The 23727-nt window shown below is 41.5% G+C and overlaps 1 protein-coding gene across 3 annotated transcripts in view; it reads left to right on the top strand.

The window, feature by feature from the left end:
- TENM1 (teneurin transmembrane protein 1) overlaps positions 1–23727 on the top strand; it is a 1737496-nt gene that overhangs the window by 1579951 nt on the left and 133818 nt on the right. For all 3 annotated transcript variants that reach the window (XM_085608139.1, XM_085608140.1, XM_085608138.1), the window contains 2 exons: positions 2614–2980; positions 7905–8415. In XM_085608139.1, the coding sequence (XP_085464265.1) occupies positions 2614–2980; positions 7905–8415 (878 nt within the window). The remainder of the gene's footprint in view (positions 1–2613; positions 2981–7904; positions 8416–23727) is intronic.

Here is a 23727-nt window from a genome sequence, read left to right as displayed (position 1 = left end):
TAAATAGCATAAAATTGATCGCTATGAGCAACATTTTCCTTTAGCTTGTTTGCATGTTGTAACACCTCTGGAAAGTTCTTTAGGGAGGAGCTATGACAGACACATCTTTTGAATTTGTCACTGGGTCAGGCATGAGTTGCATTTGAATTACACCCTCTACAGCCATCCCCATCTAGATCGCACCTTCCATTTCCACAGTCCCAATAAGATTTCCCTTTTCCAAAAACATGATAAAGAGAACATGCTAATTATACCCAGCACAACAGACCAACTCTTTGCTACAGCCATTTTGATTGGACCAAATTATTGGGCTCACATAGTCTTCTGAGGAAGGTAAATAGAGAGAGGCCCCTAGATCAAAGGGACAGGGCTCCTTGTAAGACTATATAGTCAAGAAAATCTGCATTTGAGACCTCAATCAACCACAACTATATTTCTACAAACATTTGTTCAAACATCTATTGAGATGGTCTCATGCATCATTCTATAACAACCCAAACACTAGTCAAGTCATATACCACTAAAGTGTCGAACAATTCAAATGTTTATTACCAAGTCTTTACACATTACATCTGAGGCAACACATGAAATGTGCAAAGACTGTACAAAAGTGAACCAAATCACTTAAAATCATCAATTAAAAAACATATGTAATATATAAAAATGACCCAAATTTCATGCACAATAAAAAGTTTTTTTCAATACACTGATTAGCAAGACACAAAGACACATGTAACAGTCTTGTGTATTCTACATCTTATTTAAAAAACTAATCTTTGAAAAAATCCTTGTATTGTGCATCAAATTTGGGTCGTTTTGCAGTGCATGTTTGAACAAATATTTGTAGAAACATAGTCATGCTTGACTGAGGTCTCAAAGGGATATATTCTTGGCTTTATAGTCTCCCATAGTCATCTGAGCCAAACCATAAATTGTACACCGCTCCATCTGCTACATGGCAATGTATATTGTATGTATGTATTGATATTTGTAAAGCAGAACCCCGACTAGAGCGCAATTGAGTACTAAACGTAAGCAAGAGCCCTGATACAGGATTTGAGATGCAGAATCTTAAATGCCAGGGAGTCATCCTGCAGAGATTTGCTGGTCTCAAAAGAGATGAGCCTTCAGATCCTGTCTGAACCGTAGGTGGTTTGGAGCAGTTCTGATGCAGATAGGGCTGTTGCTACAACATCTAGGAGCATAGATGGAGAAGGCTGCCCGCTGGACAGGCCTTTTATTCCACTGGGCATTTCCTGGGTAGGCTGGAGCTTTTGGAGACTGGTTTTGAAAGCCCACTGCAACTCCTGATACCTCTGTCACTTTCCCCAGCAAGCTGAGGTTAATTGCAGCAGGCACAGAGAGGGTTTAAGAGACACAGAAATAGAGGAAGATATGGGGAATATAGCGAGAAAGTGATCAGAAATGGAGGAAAGAAGGAGAAAGAGCAAATGGGTGGATGGAAAGAGAGAGATAGGTCAAGGAAGGCTTTGGCATATTAGCCAAGGCTGCTTTTGGTTCACCAGTGTGGTCCTGGTTGCCATCTGTCTTTTGCTTTTTTATTTGCAGTGACCCGTGTGAAGTTCAATGAAAGGAGGTAGACTGAGAAGTAGTATTATCTTGATGATAGTTTTATTCCAAAGTTCAGTCAGGACAGGAACACTTGTAGAATTGAGCAAATCAGATGAATAAGCTCCACTGGAAGCAGCATCCCTGCTGCTCAGCCTACATACATCAACTTACAATTACACTGAAAGATACACAAGGAGAACATTCCATGACATCACTGAGACTGGCAGAGCAGCAGAGTGCAAAACACAGAGAAGGGACTAGACAGAGAAGAGGAAGATACCACACCCTGCTAGTAGTGTAACTCTCTCTGTCTAAAGTTGCTTAATGTTCCAGCCAGGTATGCATGCATGCATTTTCTGAAGGCCTTAAACATGATCCAGGTGGTTTTCAAGATAAAGCAGATTCCAAGGAAGGAGGCTGCTGTGGCCCCTTCAAGGTTCGGGTGATTTGCTCTTCTTCAGATAATTAAAGAGTCCTGCTGTCGAGTGTTGGATGCCTTTAGGGGGCAGAATGGTGCCAGTGTGGACTTGGAGAGTGTAATTGCCTCAATTAAGAGGTAAAGGACGTGCATAAAGGACGTGCACAGACAATCTGACGCTGGTTTCAGGAAGAACACATTTCACTTTCTTCAGGAGGAAACACTTGCGCCTTCTTGGAAATGGCTTCCTAGTGGGGCGCTGCTTCAATGGTGAATTCAAGTGATTCTACTTTTGGTTTGAGGTGGGGTGGGATGATTTAGATTTTTAGCCAAACACATGCAAAGTAAAATATTTCACAGTGTATTCCAAGGGAAATCATGAGAAGCATACTTGTTACTAATCATAAATAACTCCAGAAGTCTGTAATTATATGCTGGTATATTTGTTGAAGCCAACATATATTCTGCACATAGTTGAAGAAAAGAAGGGTGGCATTGCTATTGAAAGTGAAGAAGGACACGTGAAGACAAATGATGAAGCTTCATTTGGTTTTCGCATTACATCGATGTCTTTCATAAATGGCACGTCTTCCTAACCAGTTGTATTTTTTTCCGTCTCACAGGTCCGACTCGAGTGGCCGACTGACCTGGCAGTCAATCCTATGGACAATTCCCTCTACGTCTTGGACAATAACATCGTGCTGCAGATTTCTGACAACAAGCGCGTGCGCATCATTGCTGGCCGGCCCATTCACTGCCAGGTCCCCGGGATCGACCACTTCCTGGTCAGTAAGGTGGCAATCCACTCGACTCTCGAGTCGGCCAGGGCCATCGCCGTCTCCCACAGTGGGACCCTGTACATTGCAGAAACCGACGAAAGGAAGATTAACCGGATCCAGCAGGTCACGACAAATGGGGAGATCTCGAATATTGCAGGAGCGGCCACGGAGTGTGACTGCAAGATCGACCCCAACTGTGACTGCTTCTCAGGTCAGGATTGTCTGACGTTGTTAAATGTCTTTCTTCACTGTCGCACTAACAACATTATTTGCAAAGTCTCTGGGCCTCATTCACAAAACATAGTTTAACTAGTTCTGCCTCTACATTTGGGCTCAGACTTGCAACTTTTGCCCATTCACACACCCTACCAGACACAGACCTGGAAAACTGTGCAACATTCTAGAGGTGAGCGAGCCAACAAAGGACAGGGAGAGCCGAGCCAAGGGTCTGGCCTGGCTCTTAGATCCCGTCCGTGCACGAGCCAAGCCCTGAAAATATTTATTTAAATCATACAACAAACATCACGTGAGATATGATAAAGGCTCTTCAAAATTTAAAAAGTGTATTTCTTTAACATGTGGCAGCTTTTATCATTAATTGGCCACAATAAAGCACTGCACTGAGATGTACTTATTTCATTAAAGTGAGAGTTTTTTACAACTGGTAGTCTGAACTCACATATTTGAAAGTGTTTTTTTTATATTCGATAATGAAGAAAAAAAGTTTCGATGAAATAAAATATTTGCCTAAGATCACACAATTTATGACAGGAAGCTGCAATTTATCCGGGTTTTACTTTCTGCAAATCAGGCAGTAAATGGGTATCTATTTGTCTTTCCCTATGTTAAGGCTTTGTTTATACGTACATCTGTAGTATTTAAATATATCGCAAACTCAATCTGAAGGCCGAACACTTTACAAACACCAGTTAGATGGGGAGGTTAAGGAATTTGCCAAGCATAACAGTATTGTAAGCCAATGCCGAGTCTTGAGCCGGGTGCCTCAGTTCTTCAGTCCGCAGCTCTGACCATAATGCCACATCGTGGGTGGAGGGAGGGAGACAGCCAGAAGCCACATGTAGGCTTGGCTTGTTGTGGGCTTGAGGTTCCAACAGGACCTCGGGATGCGCCAGAGCCAGGTTTCAGGCTCGAGCCTGGCTCAACCTTTCACTGGCTCGCCCACCCCTGCAACATTCCCATCGCTGTCCTGGGAAAGTTTTGTGAATATCTTCTTCTGTATTAGCGCTTATATCTGCACAGTGCATAACTGCAGGCATGGCACAACTGCACTCTGTCAAAAGGAAACAAATTTGTACAATGACACTTTTTTATTCTTTTTCTCCCTCCATGAATAAAATTCTTGAATTAAGGGGAATATTTATCAAAGGGTTGCATTGCCCTTGGGCCACGCAACAGGGCGCAACAGCCTAACAACTACTAAGTTAGATTAATTAAGCTTTGTGTGACCCTGAGTGACTTGATAAATCTAGAGCAAGGCACCGCAGCTCAAATCACTGCATTGTATTACTCTGAACCAAGGAGGCGTTCCATTGGTGGAACGTGGGTGTTCCCACACACCTATCCATGGATTTTGACACATTCCCAGATTTACCATTTCTGGTAGACCTGGGAATGCGTCAAAACACTACGCCTTTCCAGTGAGGCATAACGAGGGGAAATATCTTTCTGCAGTGCGCATAGTAATAGGAAAATGCCTCAGGGGATTCTTTTGTGCAGGAAGGTGCCCTTTCCAGCACAAAAACAATCCTCCTTACAACCTAGGCACCCTTGTACCATGGTGCAAGAGTGCCTGCATTGGCGCAAGGCAGCACATTGTGCGCCAGTGCAAGGAAAAGACAGGAATGTGTCGTACAATGTTAATTACGGCGCATTCCATCCCTTTCCCTATCATGCAGCGCTGTGCAGCAAGGCGGCTTGCTGCACTGCATGATTTCCTTATAAATGTGTCCCTAAATGTGCTGCAGGAATCAAAAGTTAAATTTTACCAGAGTATAGTGTTTAACTAGGAGGTATCCATGCAACAATATCACTCAAACACAAAACACTCCGAGACGTTTCTATCAATATTTTAATTTATTATACCAAAGTTTGTATTCTTGTTTTTGTAGATAGATATATTTATAACGTTCAAAATGGTAAAGCAATATAAAAGATGAACTCTCATGGATTAAAGTTGAGTTATTCTCCGATTCGCAAGTTACACTCTGTTCATTGCTAAGAAGGAGGAAACAAACGTCAAATGCTCACATTTAAAAACCTATGTGAGGTATATAGAACATGAACTAACATGTACTAACTGAGTGATGGCATGCACTCAATTTTCTTCGTTTAAATCGTTTTCAACTGCTGCTCAAAAGCAAAGATTAAGTGTGCTGGCTTGACCTGTGCTCTGTCCTAGTGGCACTGCCAAAAGTTCACAATTCACACTGGTAGGTTATCACCGTCCAGATTCAAGATGCTACAGCTATGTGAGTATTCCATTTAAGCAGTCTAACATTCAGAAAACAAATTTAAACCATTTCATCTGTTGTGATCCATATTTTATTTCAAAAGTCCTTCGATGTAGAGTGAATTCGAACATGCTACAGAATAAGGCCTGGATTGCCATTTCTGTTGCATTAAAAGTGTGTAATTACGCTATCGTTCTAATAACATCGAAGAACTTTTAAAATAACTATAGACTCAAAGATGGTGACAGCAAGAAGAGGATAAACAAGCATTTGCAATGCAATCAGTCTCGCTTTTGAGACCTTATATGTATTTAGCTATGCAGCACATTAGTCTGGGTGCTGAAACGTCTATTGTTCTTTAACATGGAGGGAAAGTAAGCACCAAACTGCATGACATGCCAGGGATGGGAACACATGGGGAGAAATATTGCCTTTCAGGGGGAAATGGTATAGTCCAAAGCTCTGTTTTTGATATGAACTCAGGGCCTTCGGTGGTCATATCACAGAAAATACAAGATTTGAAAAAAGTATTATTGTCTACGGGTGCTCGTGGAAGACAATTTCTATGGACTGGAATCTAGAGAATGCTAAAGTCATTCTGGCATTTTACTGACCTCTATTGGTCGATTTCTATCAAGAACGTTCAATAGAGGCAGTTGCCAGAAAAATAAGAAAATAAAGTCCCTCAGCAGAAAGCAATACTGGTATTTTACTGACCTCTACTGGTCGTTTTCTATCAAGGCAATTAAATAGAGGCAGTTGAACAAGCAGAAAGCAATTCTGGTGTTTTACTGACCTCTACTGGTCATTTTCTATCAAGACAGCTAAATAGAGAAAGTTGAACAGAAAAAATGTCCCTAGGCGGAAGCAGACAAGTCCTAGGGCTGATCTCCATAGCCCACAAAGTGCATACATATATAAGTATATACTAAAGTATATACAAGAGGTCTTGAATGCTCGACCTAAAAAGGTATTTACTGTATATAATCTTAACATGTTTAAAGGTTGATATGATGTATCCTACAGTAAAAGAGAGGTCACCTTGTATATGCATAGTGAGTAAACACCAGGAAAACCTCTGTATGAAGGTGCTTAGGATGGATGGCACTTCTGTGGAAGGGGGTACTGTGTACTGAACAATATCCAGATTTGATGCCATGATGGAAGCTGGTATCATAAAGTGACAATGTGCCAATAACTTGTCTTTTGTGGATTTGTGATATGTAAAAGAGTGAAGCCTTAATTAGAAAAGATCATGGGAATGTGGGCTACGGGATGCATATGCACCACAGTTTTCTCTTCCAGCAGTAATCGTGTGAAGTGGCCCTATCAAAGAACATTTTGGACTTTAGGTACTCCTTAGCTAGGGGTCATATCCGGGTTGGAATGAATATGAAGAAATAAGGCATTCAGATGAACTTTGATTTTGGTTCTATTTATGTGCAGAAATAACTTTGATAAGGGCCTCTTTTTATTACTTCTTCACCACCCCACACAGCCTGTTCTAGAAACATTAAGGCTTGCTGACCTTCTCAATAGTCCCCCTTTTACTCTGTTTCTTGAGGTTTTTTTTCTCTATTTCAGTAAAAGGCTCACACGGTTCTTCTACAGGCTTATGTATTCAGAATATCTTCTATTTGCTCTGGAAATTGTGTTAGAGCAAAGAAACCTTGTGCCAGTAGTACACTAAATACAGAACAATTTAATAAAGTTAATTTAAAACCACAAAAGCAAAATGCGTAGATAAAATAGTGAAATACTTCATAACATCAGACAGCTTTAGGAGGTTTAAGGGACTGGTAAACTGTTGGAAGATTTTGATTGCACATCATTAGACCATCTGAATCCATCAGGGGGTTAGTGACTACCTGCCACTCAGGATTTGCCAAACTGTTGCAAAGGAACATTAAGCCATACAGATCTAAATTAGATAACCTGCCAAAGGGCCAGTACAATTTTACACGAGCCTACAAGTAAAAGAAAAAAATCGGACATATTAAAATTGTACGGGGTCCGAATGAAAGCATATAATGCCTATAGCATACTAAAGAAACCTTGGAAATAACAATATTACATGTAGCAATATTAAGTTTATAACGTCTTTGCAAAAGCAATTTACATATGAAAATCCCGAGTTGAGGAGAATTGTATGTTAGGGTTTGAAAGCCCTGAGGAAGATTTCATGGGCCTCTACGAAGGAATTTGATTGCTAACGTAAATATAGGATGGCCTCAAATCTGTTACAAATGGTATATTTTACATGCCCAGATATATATTATTTTCTATTTCTTTTCACTGTATGTGGCCTGGCATGGGGATGATATAGCTGTTTTTTTAATCCAGCAATTTTCCAGAAGCAGCAGCTCTGTGAATAAAGACAAGTTACTATTGCTGAGATAATTGTATATTAAAGATGCCCTTCTGCAACACACATTCAAAATCCCTCAGCGTCATTCGAGAGAATAATTTTGGAATTACTCTGAACATGATTACCTGTTACTTGTAAAACAAGCATCTTTTCTTAGGGTTATTCTACGCCAATACATTAATGGCATTTTATATTTTTTATATTAAAAGGCATGTATGCTGTCTTTATCACTATTAATATTATTTTAAGATCATTATTTTGACATTGCTAAAATGTAACTTTAATTATTTTTTCAGGTGATGGTGGCTTTGCAAAAGATGCAAAACTGAAGGCTCCCTCGTCTTTAGCAGTTTCTCCAGATGGAACGCTGTACATAGCAGACCTTGGCAACATTCGGATCCGCGCAGTCAATAACAACAAGCCTCATCTGAATTCCATTAATATTTATGAGATTGCGTCACCCGCTGACCAGGAGCTCTATCAGTTCAGCACCAATGGGACCCACCTCCGCACGTTGAACCTGATCACAAGAGACTTGATCTACAATTTCACATACAACGGGGAAGGTGACCTGAGTACTGTCGGTAGCAGCAATGGGAACTCTGTGCACATTCGCCGGGACGCAGGCGGCATGCCGCTGTGGTTGGTGGTGCCCGGTGGTCAGGTCTATTGGTTGACCATCAGCAGCAACGGTGTTCTGAAAAGGATCTCAGCTCAAGGTTATAACCTGGCATTGATAACCTACCACGGCAACACTGGTCTCCTAGCAACAAAAAGCAATGAAAATGGCTGGACCACCGTTTATGAGTGAGTTATGACCTTCTTCCCTTAACATTTTTTTAACATATATTTAACAGGAACTGAACATTGAAAAATACTCCAAGCAAGGTCTGTCCAAATGTCCATATAACTGTGTTCACAATGTGCTGTATTCTAATGGTTTACAATGCACTTACATCATTAATCAGAAAGCAGGGGAGGCAATAACAAATGAAACTATATAGATTGTATTCACTTGTACTTCGAGAAGCATTGAATAACTATATCTGGTCAGCCCCTGTATAATATACAGTGAGAGGTATGGACATTGAGATAGAAAGGAAGCCACAGATTCAAAGGTATTCTGGAGTCACAAAGACTATGATGAACAAAAACGCATAGTTTGTGACTGCATAATACCTTTTTTGCAATGTACAAAAGCCCCAGGGGAAAACAAAATCCTACAGGTAAATGGACTTTACAGTTTTTTTCCAAATTTCAAATAGATAGGGACATAAAGGGGCATCTCCTTCATATTTGTGAGTTGTAATGGGATGTATCTATGGTTTTTGACCTCTCATTGTAAAGAACTGAGGTGCCTACTATCCAGAGGCCTTGCACCCATGGGGGTCCTGAAGGGGGCCCCCAAAGTCAACCTCCCACAGCCTTTCTGTGTCAGAAAGGCCGGCACAGGAACGCTGTGTGAATCCGCCATTGTAATCCCTCAGGCGGAAAGAGCCGCCTTTGGGATTAATGCCCCCTTTCCGAATAGCAGACGGGCTCTCCGAGTCCATCGTAAACCTTTCAGAAACCCTGTTTGGATTAATTTCCAACCAACTTCATCATAATGGGTCGGTCCGAAAATTAATCCAAACAGGAGATTACGATGCCGTAGAAACTGCTCCAACCGAGGGTCAGAGCCGTTTCCTATGGCATCGTAATTGGCCCTTAAGTTGGCATGGTAATGGATTCACAAAGGGGAATATGTCCGCACAGGACTGCTCCCCCTCTGAGAATCATGTTGTGTGGCCTCAAGAAGAGCAATCAGTCGTCCATGGAGCCACTGTATGCTCCCTGATCATGGCAATGTTTATTTTAAGCAGCACTTGTGCTTTTAAGGGCCAAAGGCTACTTTTATAAAAAAAAATCACTTTTGGGAAATGCAAATGCAGAGATAGAGGTCTACTATCCCTCGCAGGCCTCCATCTCTGCATTTGCAGCCATTCGTAGAGGGTTCCAAACGGTGACCTACCTCATTAATAATTATGAGGCAGGCCGTTTTGTAACCCCCTACGAATATACATTTTGCAAAGTGACTAATTAGCACATTATACACATCGAACAAATTGTAGGATAAGCCATAAAAAGTTTGCGCAAAATCTTTACCCACTATTTGCAAACTCCCAGTGATGCATTAGACAATTAGTAAAATATTTACAGAAATGAAGAAAATTAGACGATTGCATAGAAAACAAAACCCATCTCACAAGAGCATATTGACAACGTGTGCTCAATATGTTCCTATGACAAATGGAAAAAGAATGATAAAAACAAAAGACCAAGGCATTATTTAGAGTTGAATGGATGCGGGAAATCCACTAGAAAGTAACAGATGTCCTGTGTTCCATGTTATGAGTTGCTGCCAATGGCACACTAAATAGGGCAGGAAAGACTTTGCCAATTGTTGGTGGATTTCCTGCTCCGCCAACCTCCATACAAGCGTCTTCCATGTGATTGCTTTTTACAAAGCCCAAATTGTTTCCACGTGTTTTAGTAGCAGTATTGCTTCTAAGGAATGCCCCCAGATGTTCAGCAGTGGGTGCTTAGACTCCACCCACAGTGTGCAGTTTGCAGTCATTCTACATTCAGATAGACAAAACACTGTCTTAGTTCTAACTGGTTCAATGCAGGAAACAGCTTTGAGCTTTGTAAGTCCAATAGTCCAGTGGTCCAAGAACCCCTAATAAATCATTAGTGAAAACCAGAGAACCCCACTAAATCATTACATGAAGCCCGGATCCCTGGCCTAAGCTATTTAGATGATTTAAACTGCACAACAATACACAAACATACAGCAACAAGATACAGAAACAATACAACAGATACAGAAACAATAACATGTTTTATTTAATTCACAAACAAATAATAAATAAATCAAATTTTTTTTTAATGGGAAGGCTGGTGCTTTTCTGAATTCAATTTTGGGCACTCATCGTCCAGACTCACTTGTGTTGCTCACACAAATCAATCTAAGGACACTAAATTGATTTTTAGCCTCCAATTTCAAATTCCTTCATATTTACAAAACTATTTTAAATTTTGCTTCTGTATTTATATACACTTTATTATTCTGTTAACCATGATTTTCTAAGCTATAATGGATCCCTGAGTAGGTGTTGGATACCCCCAGAGTCCCATGACAAAATGATTAGGTTAAGATCCGCTTCCTAAGCCCTTCTACACCTCACATCCACAAAAGGAATATTTTATAGGAAGCTGCAGAAGAAAAGACCAGCTTGCTTACATAGGCTCTTATAAGCAGTGATTTACAGATCGAAATTGTGAGAAATTGGGTTTTTAATTGAGCGGGGTGAAAACCCTGCTCAAGCAACAACAAGAATCCTTGTCAGGGTGAAATACTAAATTAACCTGTGCTTAACCCTTCGGTAGCTTGGCACAAACGTATTCATACTTAACTTAGAGGCAATGTGTAAAGTATTTATGCAGCACACAAACAGTAATAAAGTAGAAACTCAACAAAAGAAAAATCCCACTCTGATTTGGAAAATAGAGTGAAATGTAATAAATAAAATGAGCCCAGAAGGACAAATATCCAGTCAGTTGAACCAGATATTTGTAATTTCAAAGCTTTAGGTAAATATAGCGCACAAAAGCACAAAGAGCTACTGTTACGTGGTTGTGCTAGACTGGGAGAAAGTCACAAGTTCAGGCCGACTCTAATGGAGCACAGGCCAGATACCGGGACCATGTTACTCCAGCTGAAGAAGTCACACTCTCAAAGTGCGCCGCAAAGAGTCCAGTTCGCAGTGGAGGAGTACGCAAGGAGCAGGCAGAGTGTCATGGATGGTTGTTGCTGTAGCGCGAAAAGAAGGCCGGACATCATGGATGGCTGTCACCGTAGCACGAAGATCCCGAAGTGCCTATCTCACATTGATGCTTATCATTGGCCGTAGCTGCAGTGCAAAGAGTTTGGTATGCCGGAGCTTCATGGTGGTGCTTGTCGCAGGTTGCATGATCTCAGCACAAATTGACCCGTTTGTGGTTGTGTAGAGCCCAAAACTTCGAAATTTCTCATTTTCTTCACAGAAGTAGCTCAACCAATGCCAGACAAAGGCTCATGACCGGTGAAAGCACCTTCTGGGGGTCAGAAACTCACTCCAGCAGAAGCCAGCAGGGCTCAGGCAGGTCCAGTTGCAGGTCCAGTGCAGCAGGTGAGCAGGGAAGTTGCAGGGAGTTGTAGCTCAGAACAGGAGTCACTCTGTCTGGGATGAAGGGAGCCGGTTCAAACTTCCTTTACAGAGTGCAGGGCGGTCCTCAAGGAGCAGGGCAGTCCTCTGGCGGCAGCTCAGAACCTTTTTCTGTCATTTACCAAATGTAATAAGGTCACCCAATGTTATCCTATGGGAGAGGTAAGCCTCACAGTTTAAGAGTTTTCCACTACCAAGACTCTGTCACCTAAAAGTACATCTGCAAATTTGTAAATGCACTGCACTCTTCAATTTACAGGCCCTAGGTATATGTTGTACCACTTTACTAAGGACATTTACATCATTTAAATGTGCCTTGTTTAGAGGAGTAAGCACAAGCACTTTAACACTGGTTAGCAGTGGTAAAGGACGCAGAGTCTTAAGTCAACAAATAACCGAATTTCATTAAACAGAAGTGACTATGCAAAATGTTTGGGGAAAGACCACCTTAAGGGCTGTCAGGTCTAACAGAAATGGATATGCCATGTGATAAACACTTAAAAGATCACAGGCAAACTCAATTTAATATTTTAAAGTTAATAGGAGAGTTATAGGTAATCCCAGTCTGATATTACTATTTGTAGCTTTTTCCCAATTTATATAAGCTGCAAATTTGGTGTTGATAGTACTTAAAGTTGAAATATAAATTACACCAAATATTTATATCAGATTGCGAGGAATACCTTTGATTCCAGACAGGACTTTTATGCTAGTCTGGATGCTTATCTGAAAAGTTCTTAGAAAGCACCATTAAAAATTGACATCATATCTTATCTGAATAAACACTACATGGGGTAGACTCAGCCACCTGTGTTGTGTTTAAAGGAAAGGCATTTTTATTTCCAAATTGCTATATTGGTGAGTATTCGGAATAAGCCGCTTGCGTGTAGGTCCCCGCTGCGACCGCACATAGTACAGATATGGGAAGAAGGAGTAAATATATTTATAAAAGACACACAATTGATGGACGGAATGCAGAACAAATCAAAACATTCACCCCCAGTGAAGAGATCTGGGTTACATCCATCATTCTTTTGCTCACCACGCTACCCCAGTTTAGACCTGGCCATATGCAAATCTGTCTTGACCCTGTTCCTCATGGGAACAGTCCAGCCCGAACTGCCAAGTCAAAAATGATGGATTTAAGCCCAGATCTCTATACTGGGGTGAATGTATGACATTGTTCTGCATTCTGTCCATCAACTGTTGTTTTTGCATTTGTCACCCCGAGTGGGAAGGGTATGCCCAGACGTGGGTCCCATGCTCTCCATGCCACTGGAATCAAGCTATCCTGGCTGAAGAGGGTTGAAACACCGAAACCGGTCCTAGGATGCTTGTTTCCAGTCCAGGGAGGACCTGGCTTGGCAGTTCGGGCTGGACTGTTCCCATGAGGCACAGGGTCAAGAGTGATTTGCATATGGCTGGGTTCAAATTGGAATGGCATGGTGAGCAAAAAAACGATGGATTTAGGCCCAGATCTCTATACTGGAGTGAATGTATGACATTGTTCTGCATTCTGTCCATCAACTGTTGTTTTTGCATTTGTCACCCCGAGTGGGAAGGGTATGCCCAGACGTGGGTCCCATGCTCTCCATGCCACTGGAATCAAGCTATCCTGGCTGAAGAGGGGTGAAACCCCGAAACCGGTCCTAGGATGCTTGTTTCCAGTCCAGGGAGGACCTGGCTTGGCAGTTCGGGCTGGACTGTTCCCATGAGGCACAGGGTCAAGAGTGATTTGCATATGGCTGGGTTCAAATTGGAATGGCATGGTGAGCAAAAAAACGATGGATTTAGGCCCAGATCTCTGTACTGGGGTGAATGTATGACATTGTTCTGCATTGTGTCCATCAACTGTTGTTTTTGTAAATATATTTATCCCACCATCTTCTAAAATATAAGATGTGATTCTAGATTCCAGTTTTTCCTGGCTGCTTCTTCTACAGGAAACATTTCCTGCAATTTAAAATGTAATGCCTCATTTCATTTACAAAATGATATGCATGCCAATGTCTTAGTGTATAGGTACAGTGTACTGAAAAGATTAGTAGTGTTACTTTTCAGTTAGCTGTCTGTAAAGCATTTTTTAAATGTACAGTTCAAATGAAGTGCATTTACCTTCTTTTTAGAAGATCAGTAGCATTCAAAAACTTTCTAAGTCACTGTTGTCAAGCTGCCACTTCAGCACATTAGTGGCACAGTGCCCAAGATGGGAGGCGGAGTCTCCGGATGCCAGCAAATGGAGGCATCTATGACTTAATAGAACATGCTGCAGCAATAGAGACTCACTGAAGTCCTGCTTTTCAGAAGGCCTAAAGGAACTGATGACTCAGGGAAGGGTATTATCCTTTGAAGCTCAAGCGGCTGAACTGGGGCAGAGGCGGAGGTAGAAGGCTGGGGAGAGATCTTTGAGAGGATTCATCATTTCAGATTTCAGGCGATGGGACTCAGGATAGTGTCGATGCTACGAAGCATGTACACGGGTCAGGGAATGCATCACCATGGTGGTACACTGGGAACGGTAAGCCTGTTTTCCATCAGGATTGGCTATTTATCATCACATTTTTAAAACACCCTATTTCACCATCACAAGGGAAAGCTTTCCATGGACCTAAGGGGGAAAGAAGAGTTCACTGCCTGCTGCACTAAACAACTCCTCCCTGCCTCTCCGAGGCTTCTGCAGAGAGCGGTCTCCTGCTCTCTCTGCATTGCTTCAGCATTTTAACCCAGGACTGCAGGATAGTCTCATGGCTAAAGTATAGAAACTACTTGTCTTTATTTACTTATTACATATTGACGACAGAATGCACATAAAATAAACTAATGTCACTTCTAACTTCTAATAAATGATTACAATTTATTACTGATATCCCCCCCCCAGCAGCACAAAACAGACAACCTGAACCCTCTCTCCATGGCATGGAAGGTACAAACCAGCATGGACCTCTTCTGCTGCACAGAGACTGACTTCAGGTTTCTGCATCATTATCCTCACAGATTTGGAAAGAAGGCTTCAGACATCTTGTCTCTTACACTTTGAAGAGCAGTGAATTGCCTCCGTTGACCGATGCAGCAGCAAGCTGAAATGTAAACATTAAGAAAACAGTTTAGCCAGCCCAGGCAATGATTTATGGCATACAAATAAAATGTGACATGACTTTACATAGATCAGTGTCTCTAACCTGTGGTCCGGTGACCCTTAGAAGTTCGCAAAGGCTACTCATGGGGTCCACAACTGTTTAGAAAATTAAATAGCACTAAAAGATTAATGAAGTCCATTTAAATGAAGAAGAAGAATTAAAACTTTCTTTAAATGTGAAGGAATTTAAAAAATGGAGGCTAAACGTTCTGTTAGCATCCTCAGGTTGGTTTGTGGGACCCGTGCAAGTGCGTCAAACAGAATATAGCATGTATGATGAGCGTCCTCAATTTGATTTAGAAAAGCTCCAACTTTCCAAATAATAAAAACTTTTGATTATTTTCATATTTGTTTGTGAATTAAATTGAATATTTCAGCATTGGTGTATTTGTTTGATGAATGCTTGTGTCTTTATTTTTAGTGTAGTTTTTTGTGGTTCAAGTCTTCATAAATGCTTATGCCGTGGTCCCTGGCTTCCAGTAATGACTCAGTGGTGATCTCTGAAATCCAATAATGATTTATTGGGGGTACCTGGGTTCCAGTAATGAACACTTGGGGATCCACAAAAGTCAAAACGTTAAAACCACTGGCATAGATGATATCCCTATGGGTAAGGGCACTTTCTATTTCTTGTGGAAGAGAAATAAATGTATATTTTTAAAAGAAGTTTGCTTTTTTATTAAAAATCTAGTTTATTCCGTTTTTTTCTGTTTTTTCATAGTTGCCAAGTGGCACCTTGTCTTGCATGACACTTTAACCAGACCTGTCTTTTTGGCATCCATATGTGTTTTCTGGCTTGTGGTTCCATCTTGTAAATATAAGTTAATAAACTCACAGTGCTTTTGGCTAAAACCACAGGACTATATAAAGGTGACACACATAACACTGGGCCATTTAGCCATGATGAAAGGTGGCGGCGAAGTCACAGGAAAGCAGGCAAGAAAGCTGGGCCGTACATTGCCTTTAGACTAGGTTCACGCTATAGAAATACCACATACATATATACAACTATAAGGGATTCAATTGAAACAACCATACATGAAAAGACTGCTACAAGTCACTTTGGAGGTCTGCGATCACAACGAAGCTCGAGGCTGTAGAATGCCACAAGATGGTCATGCAAGTCCTTGGTCACATGCAATAGCCTTATGATGTACTATTGGGAGTGGGTTACTGTGATAGGACAGATCATACTCCCAAAAATATTTTGGCATCCCGTTATTTTTAAAAGTTACTCAAAGTTGGCGAAATAGCAATGACTCCCTGCTACTCCTAGTGCATTGTAATACAACACACATCTTTCTTGCCCAATTTGTGCATGAAAAATCATGGTCTAGTTGTACTTATTGAACAGCTTCTCTTACTGTATTACTGAATTTAGAAGGAATATCTAACTTATACAGAATGACTTGTGGATTACATGTCAATTCGTCAACTCCCACCACACTATTGATGGGTTTGTATTATCCTTCCCCTTAGAAGTAAAAAGGCACAATGATGGTGGCATCAAAGTGACTTAACTACTGCCAATGGTGGCATATTCATTTTTGATCCCATCAGCACCAGTTGCTGTCAGTACTTCCCCCATATTTCTCTTGGTTTTGTTGAGGTGATGTGGAGCTGCTTTGATCTCAAAACACTACTCTGTTGCAAAATCATTACATCATGAAGCCATGCAGTACTAATCCTCCATTTTAGAGTATGCTCCCTCTACACCATTTAATAGACGCCGTGACTTTATTCGTAGCTAAACCGGCAGCACGCAGTCTTCCTCTCTGAATGTCCCAGCAGGCCGTCCTTATTCAGACCAGCAACTTCGTCAACACGCGCTGCTGAGCCGCAGTCTACACCGCACTCCCTGTTAAAGCTAGCCTCACTGCTCCCTGATAATTGGAAGCATAGACTGCTCTCCCTCTAAAGGTTTTTCCTGACTATCTCTCCTCCCCTCTCAACTTCTTATCTCTTTCCCTCTCCATTTCACAGTATGACACGCACAGGCATGATTTATAGCTATTTTGAATTCAATATTGGTAGAGTCAGATGGGAATGGAAACATTTGTACACTTTCACCAAGGAACAAACAGGCATCTCTTCAGCATCTATAATCTTCCCCCTTCTGGACAGGTGACCAATATTGTGTTAAAATGTTCATTTCTTTAATGATTGTAGACCTCTGTGCGCATGCCCAATTGTTGACTAGCAGTCAAAACATTGAATTATATTTAAAAATAAATTAAAACACAAGCCGCACATTCTTTTAACGATATCATGTGAAACGTACTCACGTTTGGCGCTAAGAGGTCATTAAATATGATGGTAAAAAAAGAGAAAAAGATATTTGTGAAATGAGAATTTCATTTTACGGTAGCCCTTGGGAATAGTAGGGAGGTTTCAATGGCTGCAGACAACTGCTATTCGTCGCTGGTGTCCATTGTGTATAATTGGGTTGTCATGTTAACCAGGGATTCAGGCACTAGAAAAGGCAATTTAATTTCTTCCACCCCCTCACAGCTATTGTGGTGTTAGGGAGAGCTATTATTGTTGTTAATGATGCTGTTGTAAATGTAAACCTGTCTTTGAGGGCACCATAGGCTATGTTTTTACACTGCTCTCCAATAGTGGAAAGACAGGTAGGCTGAGAGCTTCAACATGGCATCTCCTCCCTGGAAGGAGACAAGGGGAGCGGGGAACTTCAGTGTCCTCCCCCTCAATCACCCAAACAATGAATCTAGTACAGGTATGGCATCAGAAGATGGTGCTGCTTGGCTGTTCCTCTTGACACCATAACTCCCTTGCTCTATAAAGTCCAACTGTGCATTGGACAAACTTTATTCTGGTTCTGAGCAGACAGAGAGTCTTTCCAGAAGAAGTTCAGAAAGAGAACTTTCCTATCTAGTTCAATTGATCACAGCCCCCCTTCAGCCTTTTGCCGTTCAGTTCTAAGGTATAGTTAGCGCAATGTTGGCAGATGACAAGGATTGTACACAAACATTGGAAGATATTGCAATAAGATCTACTATTTACAAGCGGAAACACAACTAAAAGCTTATTTAATTAAAGCACATTTACGTCACCCACACCCTTCATTGTTAACCAGCAATGGGGGAATGTATACCTTGTGTTCAATGCGATTGAATAATTAAGGACAATACATGCATCTGTGTAGTATCCTCAGGTCATGTTAATATGTTCCCTTTCATTCTGTACCTAGCTGCACAGCCAGTGTGAGTGTTCCGCGTAGAATGTTAGTGTGAGTGGAATGCTTGGATGCCTGTGTGTGTGTGAGACAGTTGGGAAGATGGGCTGAGCAGCTAGGAGGCTGCTCCTGGTGGGGCCTGTTCTGGGCTTGTTCTATCTTGCTGTAACCTCTACCTATGGACTTAATAAACTACATGAAATCATCTCGGCCTTGTCTACTTCATCACCTGAACATGTGGGCCCAGCCCACTACAATCACCCATTAACAGGAAGAACAATACCGATTCGAACTCATGCAACATGCAATTCAAGGGATGTTGTATATTTCATAAGGTGTTCCTGTGGTAAGGGTTATGTTGGCCAGATTGCTTTAGTTAAAAGCAAGAAATCTATGCTACATACATTCAGTATGAAGTTGATTATAAACATGAAGGGCCATGTTTATGACCCGGTTGCGTCGCTCTTGCACCATGCTACGGGCTGCAAGAGCATACAAAACGTATGTCATATTTTTTAAGCCAAGCAAAGCCCCTTTGCGTGGCTGGCAGTGGCTCCAAAAATATGGAGAAATGCAACTCAGTGCAAATCGCTGCTTTGAGTTACCTTGACTTGGGTAGGCGTTCCATGGGAATTGCATGGATGTTTGAATGCAAATCCCATTGATTTTGATGCACGCCCAGATTTACAAGACCTTGGAATGCGCTAAAAAGATATATGCCTCCCCTGGGGAGGTGTAACGAGGCGATTCTCCTTGTTTTTTCCCTCTTTCTATGTGTGCAGCATTCTGCAGCACACATAGAAAGAGGAAAAAGCCTCTCAGGGTTGTTTTTGTGCAGGAAGATGTCACTATCTGCACAAAAACAATCCTGCGACAACACAGGCACTCTTACACCATGGTGCAAGTGTGCCTGCTTTGGCGCTAGACTGCCAAAATGTGTCAGCACGTAGTAGCTTCAGCACAAGGAGGAGATTTACATAAAAAGTTGTTGCAACACAAACTATTTTGAATAAATGTGGTTTTAACTAATCAAATGGCAGGTTTTAACAATGAGGAAATTGATGTTTTATTACAGTAATGATAACGCGCATGATCACTATTGGCTATGACTTTGGCAGCACTGATGCTGCCACATCAACCAGTATGCAACGTAATAGCCGTGGAGCACACGGAGCTGGTTATCTCAAAGCCTTTTAAAGGGTCATTGTAAAAATAACTAGCGCACAGCGGCATCTGTTTAACTTATTTTAAACAAACCACATGTTTGAGAATGGTTTCCTAAAGAAGAAGGTTTTCCCTAAAATGCTGGGTAAATTCCATAACTTTCAGAAAGATATGCAAGGATAATCGTTTTGCCACGTAAGAAACCTATGTTTATACACAGGTATACAAGTCACGTCTGAGACCTTTCCCTCAATTCATCCCTGGGTGCATCCCGTATGAAAATGAGAAATACTAAGGGCCTGATTATGACTTTGGTGCAGCGGCGATGGCGCAATGCCGCCTCCGATGCGCCAAAGCCGTGCAAGCACCGGCAACCGTTTTACGAGTTGCAAATGTGTAACTCGTGATGCGGTCGGCAGTTTTTTGCTATTCCCATGGCGGTGCCTGGAAAACAGGCACCGCAATGCAAACAGCAAAAAAGTTCCAGTATGGCATGGACGTGGACGTCCATTGCGTGCTGGAACTTTGTGGGGGTACAGACAGTGGGGCACATGCTGTGCTCCACTGAATATATCCCTATAGCAGGATGCCCATGGGGGCCCTGTAGGGCCCTTTTGTTCCTACACCACCAGCCTTTCATGGCTGTGCACCGCCATGAAAAGGCTGGCGGTCCAGGAACTCGTATAATGCTGAGCGAGACTGCACCATTCCCCGCTCAGCATATTGCATTGTTGAGCTCCTGTGCTACTGCCAGGGAATGACTGTTTCCTGGCGCATCCGACAGACCACCGACGCAACAACTTTATGGTGGACTGTGGACTACCACTGCTGTGGCACCGCAAGCCTGGCTGTCAGAAGACCGCCAGACTCGTAATTAGGCTCTAAATATACAGGATAAGTACTCCCCAAAGTGAAAAGTTGCCAGTTTATCACTGTGTAGGGAAAGGTACATTTTTCCCTGAGCTGTCCTGGCTATAAATAAAGGCCAGTTTTAGTAACTTTGCCTGTGAATGACAGATATATATATAGTTCAAACTTTTTCCACTTGTAAAAATGTGAAAATGTATAATTTGTGTTCTCTAGGAGACTGATGGAATTAAAACCAGTTTTCATACTGCCTCCCCTTCAGTGACTAAAATTAGGTGTGAATAACTGGCAACTTGTAGAAAAATGCAGCTATCTCAGAGGACAGATAGCAACACAAAGGACTGCCACTGGAACTTCCTCTTTGAAGTGGAAACCCCAATTGAGGGATTCAGGTGAAATAACCACTGAGCCCTTGAGCCCTTTCAGACCTTTGACTCTGTCCACTGCAGGAGATCCATCCCAGGGAGAGGGGCGTTTCCTTCATTTCCATAGAGATGAAAGGAAGGTCATGGCTCCTGCAAGGGAAAGAATGATAGGGTCATTTGGAAAGATAGGCTCTGGGAAGGTTTACAGTAAGTTTAGAGAAGAATTGCTACCACCTGGAATGCAGGATTCTAATGCTAAATATGTATAAGGGCAAAGGTGTGAAAGGTGAGCATGAGAGTGGCTTCTCCCAATTTAAAACAGGTAACATAAATCGAGATGGTAGTGGTTTCCTGGTACTCTGAGCGAGAATAGTGTTTTATTATTTTCACATAGATGCCTACTAAGCAGTTGCTGAATCTGAAATACTTTGTCAGCCGTAGTACACGTTTTCTTCAAATTAATTTGAGTTTTATGGTAATATTAAGTGGCGAATATACTGTTTTGTGTGGATGCACTAACATTGTGTTCTTTTGTTGTTTTTTTCTTTTTTAATTGCCTCGTTTTAAGGATGTGGGGGAGAATCATACCTCCTTCCACAACATTCAGCCATCTGTCTATCAGTAGAAATCTATGGTTTAAACTATTTGTCTTTATTCCTGTGCATTTTAAATGTTCGTGCATTAAGAAATGCTCTTTTCGGTACTTGAGAAAAATCTAAATGAATCTGTTAATTTAATAATGAATTTAATAACCATACTTTGGAGAGGGCTTCTAATTCACCCGTATTTCGAGTGTTTTTAGACCTTAAGGGATAGATGAAACTAGGTTTGTGATTTTGATTTTTTAACATAATAAGAAATTAACAAATAAAAATAATTCCTTTTTAAAATGTAAATGATGAAACCAATATAGTTGGCAAAATCAATTTACTCCTTTTCTAATTAGGATTCAAGCAAAAATGGTGCTGATATAATTGGCCTAATATTATTTTAACAAAGTCTATTCCCTAAGTGATGTTTGCTTTGAAAAGTCTTGTGCAAAACATACAACTAGTCATAAACAAAAGATGTGCCATATATATTTTTAATTCTTTAACAATCTGTTTTCTCCATTGTAGTCTAACGTGGACTTAGGCAAAATCTGTTTGTTTGATTGACCATAAAGCAAGAACCAAAATGTTTGCAAAGGAAAATTCGCTTACATTTTGCAAGATTTTATTAGGATAAGCATATACAATATCATTCTGCACACACTGGTCAACATCTACAGTTGAGTGTGTGAGCACCACAAATGCAGCCACCTAACTAAAGAATGTGAAGGAATGCAAAGGAACCTGCCAAATGGCAACTGAATGCACAGTTTTTACGGATGTTATCATTACAGGAGCTAGGAAGGTGGAACAGGGAGCTTTCTGTAAAGGTACAGCTCCTTAAGATGTATGTTTCTGTGTTTCAAAGTGGTTCACATAAGGATTATGCTGGCCGCCTTGGCGAGCACCAGCACGGGGGATTAGGGACTTATACTTGGGGACAGTCTGGTTTACCAATGCTTATGAAATCTGGCCAATTTTTATGTCTGTAATTGGCTCATACAAATAGTTTATAATATATATATATACTATATGCATGTGCCTTCAGTCAGCACTTTTCATCCACTGGTTTGCTGTAGTGTAATCCATATTTTGCATCTGAACAGCATACAGCAAGGGGCCCAGGTTCAGCTTATTTCAGCCTCACCTGACTGTGAGTTTAGCATTCTGTTCTTGCAGTGTGTACATCCATATATCAAGTAGCCCACAGCTTTCATAGGATGAGCATTTTCTTTCGCTAATAACTTTGGCACAGTTTAATGAACTTCACAAAACTTTCAAAAACTGCAGTCCATCCACCCCAGCTCCTTCCTGGAAAGTGATCCACCAAGCAGGGGCCAAGAAAAATACGGCAGGGGGTTCCCAAAACATTGAGTGTGCATATTAATTTCCATTGAAAACTTCTGGTGTAGTTTCTGAACAGAATTACACCAAAATTGAAAAAATAATTTTTTCACTTTACTCTGAAACTTTGCTTCTGGTGATTTGGTGTAATAATGACGGGCAAATTATAATCAGTTCAGTAAACTATAATAGGTGTATTTCCAACACCTAACTATATATTACCTAGTGGCGGTCACCACTGGCTAGTTATAGTTAGGTCTGCTTTTCCATAGAAAGAGCGTTTTTTGGTTTGCTAATAACTTTGGCCCCATTTAACGAATCTTCACAAAACTCCCCCCACCCCCCAAAAAGTTCATCCACCTCAGTTTCCTCCTCAAAGGTTTCAGGGTGATCCATCATTCGGGGGCTAAAAAATAAAACGGTCTCTTTGCGACTCTTGCGAGAGCACAAGTTTAAAAATAGAGCTTTCTGATTGCCCAGGGAGCTTTTTTTCCCTTGGGCCATCTCGCTCCTGCAGGAGTTATACTCCTGTGAGAACGAGTGCTCTGATTGGCTGCCAACAACATTAGAAAATGTTGCTGGTAGCCATTACAGGACTAGAGGACTTATCCCCTGTCCTGAATTTGTAGAAAAATAAAGATATATGGGGGCAGGGTAGGGATACTCTGACTCCCCTAGGCTCCAGGGAGAGGAGGACCCAGAGGGACTTCTGCACCGGGCCAGAAAAGAAAAAGAAACAAAAAATGCTTGGGATCAAAAAACACTTAAAAAAACAAAGTGGCAGCCAGGCCGCATTTAATTGGTGATAAGGAGCGGAAAAAACATATCTTTTCCCCCCAAAATGGAGAGCGCTATAAACTCCTCCAAAGAACTCTTTAGTACTGTGTTGTCTCTTACCTCGCCACACACTACCGAGATTGTGCCAACTCAAACTCTGTGTGACAAGATTGCCGTGCACTTTGTACATAAAGTGGAAAGTACCTTCAATGAAGTAGGCATACTTAGAACCAAGGAGAAATCGTCAATTTCCGGCACTGGGCCCGCAGCAGATAAGCCCACTGGGGAGCCTAGTTTTGATAAGTTTGCCGAGTTGGACAAGATGCAAGTTACGAATCTAATTGCAAAAACTAGATCAGGTACGCCGACCGACCCCTGCCCAGTGGCGGTGGTAAAATTGGCACGGGATATGGTAGCAGACAACCTGTTAAAA

Source organism: Triturus cristatus, chromosome 5_2, assembly GCF_964204655.1.
Source record: "Triturus cristatus chromosome 5_2, aTriCri1.1, whole genome shotgun sequence".
NCBI lineage: Eukaryota > Metazoa > Chordata > Amphibia > Caudata > Salamandridae > Triturus > Triturus cristatus.
The sequence above is the reverse complement of the archived record's forward strand: the minus strand, read 5'-3'. Positions and strand labels throughout refer to the sequence as shown.